At 40.7% G+C, this 13,337-nt stretch overlaps 1 protein-coding gene across 3 annotated transcripts; it reads left to right on the top strand.

The window, feature by feature from the left end:
• The first annotated feature begins 1,851 nt into the window (after positions 1 to 1,851).
• LOC113020962 (F-box/LRR-repeat protein 3-like) lies at positions 1,852 to 13,171 on the top strand. Of its 3 annotated transcripts, none has more exons than XM_026165309.1 (6): positions 1,852 to 2,180; positions 6,708 to 6,912; positions 8,710 to 8,874; positions 8,984 to 9,106; positions 9,680 to 9,851; positions 10,069 to 13,171. In XM_026165309.1, exons 2-6 carry the CDS (start codon positions 6,709 to 6,711, stop codon positions 10,707 to 10,709), a joined length of 1,305 nt encoding a protein of 434 aa, XP_026021094.1. In that variant the 5' UTR covers positions 1,852 to 2,180; position 6,708; the 3' UTR covers positions 10,710 to 13,171. The 3 variants fall into 3 exon arrangements, with proteins under 3 accessions (XP_026021094.1, XP_026021096.1, XP_026021095.1); XM_026165311.1 differs by having other exon boundaries at positions 2,167 to 2,216; XM_026165310.1 differs by lacking the exon at positions 1,852 to 2,180 and adding an exon at positions 2,230 to 2,725.
• The last annotated feature ends 166 nt before the right edge of the window (positions 13,172 to 13,337 follow it).

Raw genomic sequence — 13,337 nt, 5'->3', positions numbered from 1 at the left:
AAAGCATACATTTTAGCAGCAAAAACTCATTGCCTTACACTAACTGCTAGCTGTGGTGGCAGTTAGAGTGTAAGGCAATGAGTGGGGTTGGGTATTTGTGTCTATGCGCACAAATACCCCCCCCCCCCCCCAAAAAAAAACCCACAGAATTTTTTTTTTCAAACGTGCAAATGGTGCCAATAATAATGTCTTCATGTCAATCCTGACAATTCTGGAGATGAGAACTAAGATTAAAAGAAGCTGATTATAAAAAAGACACATGGACTTTGAGAGCATTTATGATTCAAACTGATAACGTTTCTCATATCTTCTCTTTTTCTTTTGTAGTTTTGTTGAAGGCGCGGTAACAAATATTTCAGGCGTTCAAGATGAAATTGGCAGATAAGAGACTCCTCGCTGTGTGAAGAGACGGCGATGCAGTTGGAAGCCTGTTGTGGCTGCAGTTTTGATGATCCTGATCACTGACTGTTTTCAGACGAGACATTCACTGTGCAGAGCAACACGAAGCAATTGGAACTGGAAAACAACCAACCAAAGGAAAACTGTGTTTCCATCTTGTTCTCCAGCAAACCCGTCCTACCTCTGGAGATCCTGACGCACTGATCCCGACTTGCTCGTGCTGCCTTACTTAGGGAATTACAGGTCATCCATGCTTTTGTCTTTAAGGCATGGCTGTAATTTAATTAATTAATTTGATTAAGCTGGCTTCATGGATAAATAAAGCTTGGTATCATCTGCATAGCATTGTAAGTTTATGCAGTATCTGTATTAATATGATCTTATCACTCACCAGTCTTCACTGTGCAGGGCATGGTGAAGGAGAGTACACACTTAAGAGCCAGAGGCAACACAGTCACCATTGGACTGTTGAGCTGAATAATGCCAATGCCAGTGACATGCCAGGACAGGACTGTGTTCCCAGTTTGAAGCAGAGGATTAGTTAAATTCCTGTGGTAAGACTGTTTGAACATGACACTACCTGTGCACAACCAATATGTTATCCTGACTGAGAGACAGTAACAGTCTATATTTACTTCCTAGCACGGTGGGCTTCTCTCTTAAATATAGTGGCAATTGTTCTCCTCCTGTATAACATCAACCCTCTGCATGTCCACCACTACACCATCACTACACCCATGAATTTTCTTTCTGGTCTTGCTCTTTTCCTCCTGCTTGGTAGTCTTATCTTCAACAAGCTTTGTCCCATATATCCACTAACCCTGCTCTGCACATGTCCAAACAACCTGAGCTGTCTGTCTGATATTCTCATTTCTTATCCATCCTGGTCACTCCCAACAAAAAGCATCTTCAACTCTGCCACCTCCAGCTCAGACTTCTTTTTGCTTGCACTACTCTCTCCGAACCACATGTCATAGCAATTAATCCTTTGCTTTCACTCTTACTCCTTTCTTTCTGTCACAAATCACCCGTTACGCTTGTCTCCACCCCCTCCACCCTGTCCCCACCTCTCTTGTGCTCTATCTGCACTTTGGATGGTTGACCGCAGGTATTTAAACTTCACTCCTTGCAGCTTCCCTATTACACCTGCCTCTCTCATTCACACACATACATTCTGCCTTGATTTTACTGAGTTTCATTGCTCTTGTCTCCAACACCTCAATTTTTCAGGTGGTATATAAATGAGGTTTATTACTATTATTAGTATCATTATTATTGGAAAGTAAAATGTTTTAATTTTTAATGAGGATATTTAAATGACATAGCATAAATGTCACTCTTTGGATTCAATTTCATATTATTGTTTAAAAATGTAATTTCTTCTTCTTCTCATTTGAATACCCCCATATCTCTGTATGAAAACATCTTAGGGTGAAATTGCTCCCCCTGCTGACCGTTCACGGTAACCGTGGAACGACTGTAGCCCACTGGCTGCTCCGCACAACAACACAAACGCCATCTTTAGCTGACAAGCAAAGTAGCGAAGCTGAGAGTTGAGAAGCGAAACTAGGTCAGGCGCTCGGAAAGCCAGCACACTTTTGAAAACCTCATTTCACCAGCTTCCCGGCAGTTTTCGCTAACCTCCCGACACACCGTGCTGTCGTATGGTCCAATGTGTTTGATCGGTCGGCCAGCTCGGACGCAGTTTTCTTGTGTCGGTCCCGGTTGACGTTGAGTGACCGTCTCTAAATAAACAGCCCCACGGAGGAGGTGATAACCAGGTGAGGAGGGTGAAGATAAATAACTACCGTAGACCTGTAAGTGTCTGATCGAGCTGTTTTTAGTCACCGTTTTATGTTAAGTGGGTAGACTTTGCTAAGTAGTTGCCAAGATGTATAGTTGGGCTGAGCTAAGCTAACTCCTGACGGGTGTGTTGTTGCTGTAAATTGCGGTGGCATTAAACGGCGTCCACAGCTTGGCATTTATGCGTGGGAAAAGGCGCTTTTATTAAAAGACAGTATCAGCGAGGAGAAGCTAACTTTGAGGCAGCTTGACCACACGGTGTTGGTGGTTGAAGCAGAGGGAGGCGTGTCCTCTATCTGTACTGTTTTCATTTTCAGGTGGGCAGAAGAAACGCTGAAGGAAACACGTAGGCTGTTCTTGCAGTTAATCATCAGCGTGTGTGAGGCAAAACACGCGGAGTGGTCCAGTGCACACAGTAGTCAGGACAGACTTCCAGGAAATAAACACGTTGCTTTCTAACTTGGTGCTCGCGTACCTGTGAGAATCGACCGATACTGGGGGAACGGGAAAGCCGATAGAGGCAGTAAGCTGTTTTAAATTGTTAATGATTAAAGAAACTCGTCACGAGTGTTTTTGTTTAGAAAACCAGTCAACTAGTTAACCAGTATCCATGCAGCCACAGGTTAAAACTAAAGATGTATCATTAGAAAACAGAGTACACACACACATACTTTAGTGGACAGCAGAGTAAATATGCTTTTGTGATGTTCTTTGAAGTTTTAAAAAAAAAATTCTTTTCGATTTAGTTTTGGTTTGCTTTTTTTCGTGTCCCTTTTATTCATTAAACATGTTCAGCATTAGTTTTCATTAATTTAGCTGTTAGTTTTATTTTTTCTGGAATTAAGATAACTCTTTATTGTCATTGCGCAGTCATACATAGTAAAATAGTACTATGAAATTGGAAAACCGTTATGTTTTGACAAGAATGACAGCTAAATATACTTCCTTTATATATTCCGTGATATAAAAATGCAATATTATTTCTGTTTTCATGCTTTTTTTTTCTAAAGGTCAGTTTTTTATTTTTTGCATCTGCAGCAGTATGCAAACGTTTTGATTATTTAGATTTTATATGTATTTATTAGGGGTGCAACGATACACAAAATTCACGGTTCGGTTCGGTTCGATACTTTGGTGTCACGGTTCGATATCTTTTCGATACAAAAAAAATGTTCATGCCTTTTTAATTTGTCATTTATTAAAATTATAAATATATATTTTAACTCAAAAGTACAGTTTTTAAATTTAACCCTAACCCTTGTGCGTGTTTTTTATTTTGACAGCGAATGCGCACCTGCGGACCACTTATGTGCAGCCCTGGTTATTTAGCTCGTCATATTGCAGCCACAGAAATTCTTTTGTCCATGAAACCATAAAGCTGCACTTTCTTTTTGCCTTATAGTCTGATTTGTCATAACTTCTCCGTTTTGTGGTAAGCTTTTCTTTGGCTGTCACTTCTTCACCCTGACCTGTCTTATTTGGCTCAGCAGAACTGAAATGCTTTTACACACACACACATAACGCTCAGTGATTCTCTGCGCGATCAACCTCTCACATGTTTAAGCTTGCTGCAGGAGATTTCACTTGTCATGTTTGCATAGTAAGCTAACGATTAATAAGACGATGTCAGAGGAATTGGTGCACAAATTATCATCACTCACAGATCAGTGCTGTCGCTCTCTATACACAGTTCACGTGATTGCAAAGTGAAAGCAAAAAAACAAGCGCAAATTCAAACGCGACTTCAATATGTCACATATTGACAGTGGCTCACCGATGCCAATGACATAATTACCCAGCTACATTTCCGAAAGAATGCAAAAGCATTGACATATATTTTTCCTACAATAGCCCGACGGGCAGGGCAGAGATAGAATTTTGGTAGCCCGACTGAAAAAATCGCTAGCCCCGGGACGTCGGGCTAGCGATATTGCGAGCCCTGTATCTGATTGAGGAATCACTCATCTTTGGAAAAGAGAGTTTATTACAGAGAAATGGCTCTTTCCAAAATAAAAGCTATACTATCCGCTTCTTCTGGGCTATATTCTCAGCAGCATAAGGAGAATCATGTGCTAACAGCTGTCTAAATGACTCGGCTAAAGTTTGTAGCATGCATGCTTGTTGTTTTTGTCTTTGCACTAGGATGATGTCGGCGTAAATGTGCAGTCATATTCGTCGTGTTCCCACTAGTGCTTTCAGGTTAATCTCATTGAAATGACCTTAACGCCACAACACGGCAAATCTCCGTTAACGAGCTACTGCCGATCGCTCCGTGCATGGGGCTAGACGGCCAACACGTTAACGAGCTAACTGCGCTAACACACTAGTTCACACCAATGTAATTGAGCATTGCATGGCACATCCAACATACTGTTTTACTTTAGTCCATGACTCGCTTACCTTCAGGGTCATACGTCACATGAAAACCAAAATAATTCCAAACGCCAGATCTGAATGAGGTCCAATTTGCCTGTTACAAGGAGAGCTTAACTTCTGTCTCGCTAGCTTGCCCTGCGCTCTTCCTTCTGACTATGCTGTCTGTGTTGAGCGCTCAGTGGATCTGCATTCGACTACTCCGCCTAGGCTGCACTGTCGAGCCTAGGCGGAGTAGTCGAATGCAGATTCACTGAGCGCTCAACACAGACAGCATCGTCAGAAGGAAAGTTGATAAAATAAATTACAAATTTTGTATTGTTCGATACATATGCGTACCGAACCGAAAGCACTGTATCGAACGGTTCAATATCGATACGAATATCGTTGCACCCCTAGTATTTATATATAACTTTGCATTTGTATGTAAACATGTGCAAACATACAGGGAAATACAGTGTAAAACGCAAAATAGTTTGTACAGTTCTAACAAGCTTAAAAATCAATATTTAGTATGACCACCTTTGTTATTCAACACAGCCTGAACAGCTTTCGTGTAATATCTGGATATATTCACGTATATCCACAGACCAGTTCTTGTATCATTTGGGACACTTCAGTCTTTTCTCCACATTTCCCTTCCTTAACAATGGCTTCTTCTCAGCCACCCTTCCTATGAGACCATTGCTGAGCTTCAGTGAACGTTAGAGAAATTTTTTTTGTCCAGTTTTCTCAAACCTTTTGAGGACACTCTGCACACCATACTGAGATATTAGAAGTTGTTGTCTAATAGTACTTTGGAAGTCACCTTGGTGCAAAAATAAATTTTTTATGGTTAGCAGATGATGCTATCTTAAGCATTTTTCACAGATTGAGCTAAATACAGTACATTGGAAACAAATTGTGTCTTTCTTACAGGCTACTAGAAATGAAGTGCCCAAGATGCAATGTAAAACTGGTTCTTTGCTAAGTTGTCTGTTATGTGTTGACACAACACTTTTAATTTAGGTGCCTTTTTATGCTTGAATGGTCAGTGTTAAAAGTCTAAACAAACAAACAAGCAAAAACATTCCTCTTAAAATGGTCAGCTAGAAGGAATAGAACAGAATAGCTCTTTATTATCACTGTGCATGTGCAGCAAGATTATGGGTGCTCCCCACCAACTGTGCAGGAATAAAATATAAATGGTAAACGGCATGAATAAATGGCAAACAAGAGAAATGTTTTCAAAAATAAGAGAAAGGCACATTAAAGTACAATGGACTGAAAATGAATGAATGAAAAAGCAACCAATGTCCAGAAAAGAACTGCAAAAGGCCTTCTTAAAGCCTGGATAACTATTATTCAAACGCACTTAAGAAAATACAAGGAAGTTGAGCTCATTTTAAGCAAAATATAAAGAAACAAGGGGTAACTCAAAGAGTTTTGCACAAATAATTATTGAAGAATAATAATAATAATAATAATAATATATATAGCGCTTTTCAAGGCACCCAAAGCGCTTTACAATTCCACTATTCATTCACTCTCGCATTCACACTGGTGGAGGCAAGCTACGGTTGTAGCCACAGCTGCCCTGGGGCAGACTGACAGAAGCGAGGCTGCCATATCGCGCCATCAGCCCCTCTGTAGAACTGTACTGTAGAAACCTTTGTGCTCATATGTTCTAGATAGTCTTGTTTAATCAACTGCTGATTTTTAACTAGCTGAATTCAGTCAAATACACAAAGTTATTGACCTAACCATGGGGGATTGTGATCCTGCTTGGAGTCTAAATTTAGAAAGGAGAAGCACTCCTCCTGGTTTTCATTGATAATCTATAGGCACTGGTAGTTTTGTCATCTGGTCAATTTTTAAATGGGTACATAAGATTCACATATTTGTCACAACAGCTATATATGTTGCTGTGAAATGATTTTTGTTTTTGTTTTTACTAGTTCATGACCCAAAATATGCAAATCTATATATAATTAACCAGATTACCCAATAAAAATATTTGTGGCTTTAGGGTCATGTGTCAGGCTTCCATATATGGGCTGCAAAAATAAAAACAACTGGGATAACATGCACAACGGCGAGCAGAAAAACTCAGCTCATCTGTCTGGATTTTAAACCCTCATCTTTTCACCCAGGATGAAACGAGGTCTCCAAGGGAACGAGCAGGAGGATGGAGGTGGAACCAGCGGTGGGTGTCAGAAGACTCTTAAACGGTCCCGCAAGCAGAGGAGGGAGAAAGATTTGGAGGATGAGGAAGTCCGCTGGGAGTGTCTGCCACAGGAGATCCTGCTCCACGTCTTCCAGTACCTGCCTCTACTGGATAGGGCTTTTGCCTCCCAGGTACCTGTATAATAATAATAAAGCAGCATTTATAGCTGCTCTTAGTTTACAATATGTAGCAGGGGGCAGTATTTATTAGTTGTAAGAACTAGAACAGCACAGTCACATTTTTTCCCCCTCATACTCATGTGTAAGCCTCGTTTGTATTGCTTTACTTACACGCTACATTGGCATTATTATACCTAATGGTTGCTGAGTTTATCTGATGGAGGATTATGAGCCTTAAAGGCCATAAGTGGGTGCTTCAGCTTGACTTTGATTGTGATACATGCTGTATTTGTTCATATAATGAGAGAGGTCTTCATTTGGCTAAACTAAGAAGGTAAAGCAGGGTTCTGTTAGTTTGTGGGTATGGGGTCATGTTTCAAAGCACTGCCTCAATTCGAACTGCTGCCAGTTTATCTCTTTTTTAAAGTTGCAGCATTTTGCTGTTAACACGTTAATGGAAGGTTACTCATTCATGAGGGAGATCAACAAAATGTTTTCAGTTTTTCTGCACAAATAAAATGCAGCATGAGCATCTAAGTGGTAAACATAATGGAAAATGCAAAAGCATATAATATTTGAATGTTTGACAGCTTTGCTGTTGCAGACAAAGAACTTCCCCAATCCACTTGTTTGTTAAGCTACAGTACGGCTGTTTCAGTGGACTGAGACCAGATGCATTGGAGTATTATAAAGTCATACTGTTCATGAGCACAATTTAATTTATGTACAAAATTTTAAAAAAAGCAATATAAAGTAATCAACTGTCTCACCAGTAGATCTCACCTCAGGGTAGTCTGACTTCATCGTGCTGCAGTTCAGTTCAATTTTTATATCAAATCACAAGAACAGGTCTTTAAAATTATTCAAGACCTCGTATGTAAGGAAAAGGATTTTAAATTTGATTGTGAATTTAACAGGGAGCCAATGAAGAGAAGCCAGTCAGTTTTCTGGTGCTTCGAGGTCTGATTAGAGTCATTTTCCAGCTCAAACCATTTTAATAGAGCAGAACAAGGAACCAGCTGCACACGTTTGAGTTGGATCCTGCAACTTCGAGGTGGGAGATTCTCTCTAAGGCTAAGGCTTTGCAGTTAAAAAAGAAAAGTAGTTAGACACCAAAATTGAGTGATCTCTTTTGGCCACACTTCACCTCTCCACTGTCTCGTGACTTTAAGCCGGGTAGTCTCTCTTCCCCCCCCCCCCCAAAAAAAAAAAGAAAAACTAATTAGTCACAATCCTGCAGAGGGCACCCAGCAGCAGAAACGCATAAGAAATATTTTATTTATGTGTTATGTATATATTTACACCCATGAAACAGGCAGTGAGGATTTTGACACTTCTTAATTTCCTTTCACACCCAGTTGGCTAAGGAAGTTGATGCAATGCAGCATGTTTGAAGGTTCTTACGGCTTCACACATGCTTTACTGTTGGCTCGGAGTCAAGTATTTTTAAAAAAATCATTATTAATATTAAATACTTATTTACCAGTTTACTGTGCCATGTCAAACAGATGCTACCTACTGCTACAAAATATTAGTGGTATTTATTTTCCTATTTTTCCAAATAACTTCTGAGCATTATGATTACGTAACTCAGCAGGAGTTTAAACAGTAAGCAAGCAGATGTATAGTGTTGCTGTTTTCCTGTTTCAACAAGTCATATCCTCGACATTTGTGCCAGGGTGACACCTCTAAGATTAATTATTGGTTTCTCTTCTCTGAGTCACATTTTGTCCTCTTGCCTGAGGATGAAAAAAAGAAGTATTTTTGTCTTCAGCATGAAAAATTGAAAAGTTTGTGTTGTTGCTGCAGGTATGCCGAGGCTGGAACGAGGCCTTTCACATGCCAGAACTGTGGCGATGCTTTGAGTTTGAGTTGAACCAGCCAGCCAGCTCCTACCTGAAGGCCACACACCCAGACCTCATCAAACAGATCATCAAGAGGCATTCGGACCACCTGCAGTATGTCAGCTTCAAGGTACGAAAGAGAGGGGGGCAGTTTGAGGTTACAGCAGTTCAGTGATGAAGCGAAGTGGATTTTTATGTGCTGCCCAACTCACAGTGCCATTTTCTCTGTGTGCTGCCAGGTGGACAGCAGCAGAGAGTCTGCAGAAGCAGCGTGCGACATCCTCTCTCAGCTGGTGAATTGTTCTTTGAAAACTCTGGGGCTCATCTCCACAGCCAGGCCCAGCTTCATGGAGATGCCTAAGGTCAGCCTCAGCAACAGGGTTACATCGTGTGCATTTTCAAGTAAAAGAAAACAGACGTGACACCACAAGGTGGACTTTTGCAGAGCCTTAGAAATGAGGCATGACTGAGAAGATTTGAGAACCACTGAAGCACTCAGACATGAGCGTCTCTGAATTGTAACGCACCGCAGAGATCTGAAAATCCACCGCTTTAGAGCTCCTTTGATTAATGCCTGAAAGGAAGCTGGTCTGATTAAAGTCAAGTGCCTGTGGGAAGGTCTACAAGTTGATATCTCCAAAATCTTGTACTCAGCCCCTGTTTTCTTTGACACTTTATCTCAGAAGACAGATCCCACAGATGCATACAATGTAAAAGAAACTCTGTGGAATTATGGTAATTTGCTGTGCGGCGGTCTTGTTTTGTTTGCAGCTTTTATTTTACAACTACCTGCACAAATGTGCATCTGCTCCTAGACAAAGCTGAAAGTTTCAGTGTGTATGTGTAGTTGAATTAGATGCTTGTTACTAGATCTGTCTGCAGATTTCTTAAATAAAATGTTTGCTTATTGTTTCTCTCTCTTCTCTGTTCAACAGTCCCACTTCATCTCAGCACTGACTGTGGTTTTCGTCAACTCTAAATCCCTGTCCTCCCTGAAGATTGATGACACGCCTGTGGATGACCCGTCTCTTAAAGTCCTGGTGGCCAATAACAGCGACACGCTCAAACTGCTCAAAATGAGCAGCTGCCCTCACGTTTCACCTGCAGGTACTGACAAATGGAACAAATGAGAGAAATTAGGGGCCTTAATGATTAGTAATGACTAATTAGTCATTGTGTAGAATTTGATTGATTGATTGAGAACTGTTATCGCTGAAATTGTAAGGTTTCTCCCTTGTTTCTCAGGGGCTTGGGTGCGATTTATAGACGTGCTGTACAGGTTGCCAGTAAACACTGCATTTATTTTTTGGGCGTGTATTTCCAGGCATCCTGTGTGTGGCTGATCAGTGCCATGGCCTGAGAGAACTGGCTCTCAACTACCATTTGCTGAGCGATGAACTTCTCATCGCCCTCTCCTCGGAGAAGCACGTGCATCTCGAGCACCTCCGCATTGACGTGGTCAGTGAAAATCCCGGCCAACAGTTTCACACCATCAAAAAGAGCAGCTGGGACGCCATGAAGCGTCACTCGCCTAAATTTAATCTGGTCATGTACTTCTACCTCTACGAGGATGAGTTTGGCCCTTTCTTCCGCGACGAAATCCCCGTCACGCATCTGTACTTCGGCCGCTCCGTCAGCAAAGACGTGCTGGGGCGCGTCGGCCTCAACTGCCCGCGTCTGGTCGAGCTGGTGGTGTGCGCCAACGGGCTGCGACCGCTGGACGAGGAGCTGATCCGCATCGCCCAGCGCTGCACGCAGCTGTCTGCCATTGGCTTGGGAGAGTGCGAAGTGTCCTGCAGCGCCTTCGTGGAGTTTGTCAAGATGTGTGGAGACAGACTGACGCAGCTATCCATCATGGAGGAAGTACTGGTTCCAGATCATCGCTATGGGTTGGATGATATCCACTGGGAGGTATCAAAGCATTTGGGTCGCGTCTGGTTCCCAGACATGATGCCTACGTGGTAGAGCTCTGGTAGAAGGCTCATCTTTCAAACATGAAGAAAACTGATTTTATTTTATTAACATGTATTGATTTCAGCTACAAAGTTCTGTATATAACTTTTGTATTTAGGAGTATATTTATAGATTATAATTTACGTAATTTGTAACATTTAGTATGTTGTTTTCTTCAGCCCTTTAATACTGGATAAATATAGTGTTTGAGGAGGGTTTGGGAGTGTCACTTTTCCAGGGGGATTAACAAATATGTCTGGTAACTAATGGCCCGTTTATGCTCGCCGTTTTTGCCCTCACGAACGGTGATGTACGACGAAAGTGACATCACATCCACCGGGCAATCCACGCCTTTTATTCGTCATTCTGGTCAATCCACAAACTTTTGTAGCTTCACACAGGTGTCCGTGCCATTGCTGCAGCAGCTGGTTTGGGAGTGCACTCCTGTCAGAAGTAAACCTCTTGTTTAATTCTATCATTGCAATTGTTTTGCTTCTGGTTTTGACTTTTTCTCCTGTGCCACAGTGAATGTGGATGTTTTACGTCAGTGGTGACACCTATCATTCAGGAAAATCCTGCAGCAAATCCTGCTTTAAATGATGCGCTATTGCGACGTCACAGTTGGCGTGCAGAACCACCGGTCCGGCGAGCATAAATACACCTAATTAGTTTCATACACACAAGATGCATGTAACAAAGATTCCTTTTTGCCTTGTAAATATAATCCTTTTAATATAAATCAGAAACTTTAAAGCACTGAGCTTAATTTCACTTAAGCGAGTTAACATGCAGATTTTAAAAAGAGATTATCATCACCACACTGAACCCAGTGTCTTTGAAGCCAGGCAGTTTAGTCTTAGAAGGGGATGATCACCATTATAAGCTAATGTATTTTAGTACTCATTCAAAGCCACCCAAATTAATGTTATAGAAGCTTTTCTGATATATTTTTGTTTGTTTCTTTACAGCTGCAGTAATAAGTTGTGACTGTACAAGAATGAGTGATTTTTTTTATTTCACAGTGAGGCGACAGCTTGTTATAGATTGTGGTTGCTGATCATGTGATACTACAAGGAGGGAGGCAGCGGCACAGACAGTACTTCCTTGTTTTGTCTGCTCCATCCATCACTGTGTCACGACTTCAGTTTTATTTGAATGTGCTTTTGAACCTCATGTTTCTGCCCTGTGTTTGATTTTGGACAGCAAATTGTGGAGGCAGTTTTCTTTGGTCGCTTTGGCCATGATCGCGTTTGTCTTCATATACTGTATAAATATGTGTATATATAAACATATATGTGCGTGCACGCGTAATGTACGATAATTTATTTTCTGCATTGCCTGCACCCACGTTCCTGTAATTGTAAATATAAAATCTGTTATATTTAAAAACAAATGTAAGAGAGAAATTCTAATCATATATCTGTACATTTAATGATTCCTTTCGATGCACTTTTACCCTAATGAAGGTCCCGAGAGTAGCATTAGGGAAGGAAATGGAACAGTTTTGGAGCTAAATGGTCACAGGATTTAGCAGCAGTTCTCCAGTCTAATAACTCTGAGCCACCTTTTGTAGTTAACTTGATTTTACAAGGTTCGTTTCTTACAAACATTGAGATTATAAGATCCTAAAGTGGATTTTTTTTTTTTTTTTTTGTTAACTGACACACAGAAATCATCCTGGGAAACCAAAACCCTCGATACAGCACAGTCACTGATTATGCTTCTATTTCTAACTTGAAGAAATATTAGAGTGATTCAGGAAAATTGTAACTAATTGGGAATCAAATTCAGAATTTCAAAGGTTATTTGATTGATGTGCGCACCGTTGTAACGTTAGGGCTGTGTTGTTCAGCCTGTCGCAGACACAGTGGACTTTCAGAAATGAAGCGGGTGGTTGTAGATGATATTTGAAATCGTGCAGCCCTGCAGACGGGACAGTATGGCAGCTGAATGTTGATGTAGCCGAGTGTTTTCATGAATGTGTAAGCTTGAAATATTTATCTTTCTCTATTGTTTTTCTTGCAGTGGGCTGAAAGCTGATTTAAGTTGGACACCTTTTAGTCTGTCAGTCATTATGTTCCGAGTTTATGAGGTTCATATTTCACCTTATCTGTTTTTTTTTTGTTTTTTTTACTTTTTATTTTTTGGGCAAATGTTAATAGAAGAGCCACTCCTTTATATTGATATTCTACCCTGTAACAGGCCCTGTAACATCTTACTTGCAAGTTTTCTGTTTCTGCGAAGCTGCCACGCCTGGCAGTGGACTTTATCCTTTACTAGCGCACAGTACAGTTTATGGTGTATCTATACAAATGTAAATATGCCGTCTGTTGGTTAATATTAACCACATTTGTGTTGTGCTTGCACATGATTATCGTAGCATCAGAAAATTGGCCGAGTAAGGGCTGCAGTTGTATAGAGAACAACATGTTGTTTATATTTAATCTAAATAAAGCTGCATTGTATTGAGAAGATTTTTGGAGAGTAATGTCTCGTTCTTTTCCCAAAGAGATGAAGCATTCCAGTAAAAATCTTTAAAAAAAAAAATAAAAATTGTACTATAAAGACAATGATGTGCTTCGGTTCACATGGATTTAAGTTCTTTGAACTGTTTCAAGATCATATTCAGAGTTCAGTGAG

Source organism: Astatotilapia calliptera, chromosome 1 (assembly GCF_900246225.1).
Source record: "Astatotilapia calliptera chromosome 1, fAstCal1.2, whole genome shotgun sequence".
In the NCBI taxonomy this organism is placed as follows: domain Eukaryota; kingdom Metazoa; phylum Chordata; class Actinopteri; order Cichliformes; family Cichlidae; genus Astatotilapia; species Astatotilapia calliptera.
This window is presented reverse-complemented; position numbering and strand designations above follow the sequence as displayed.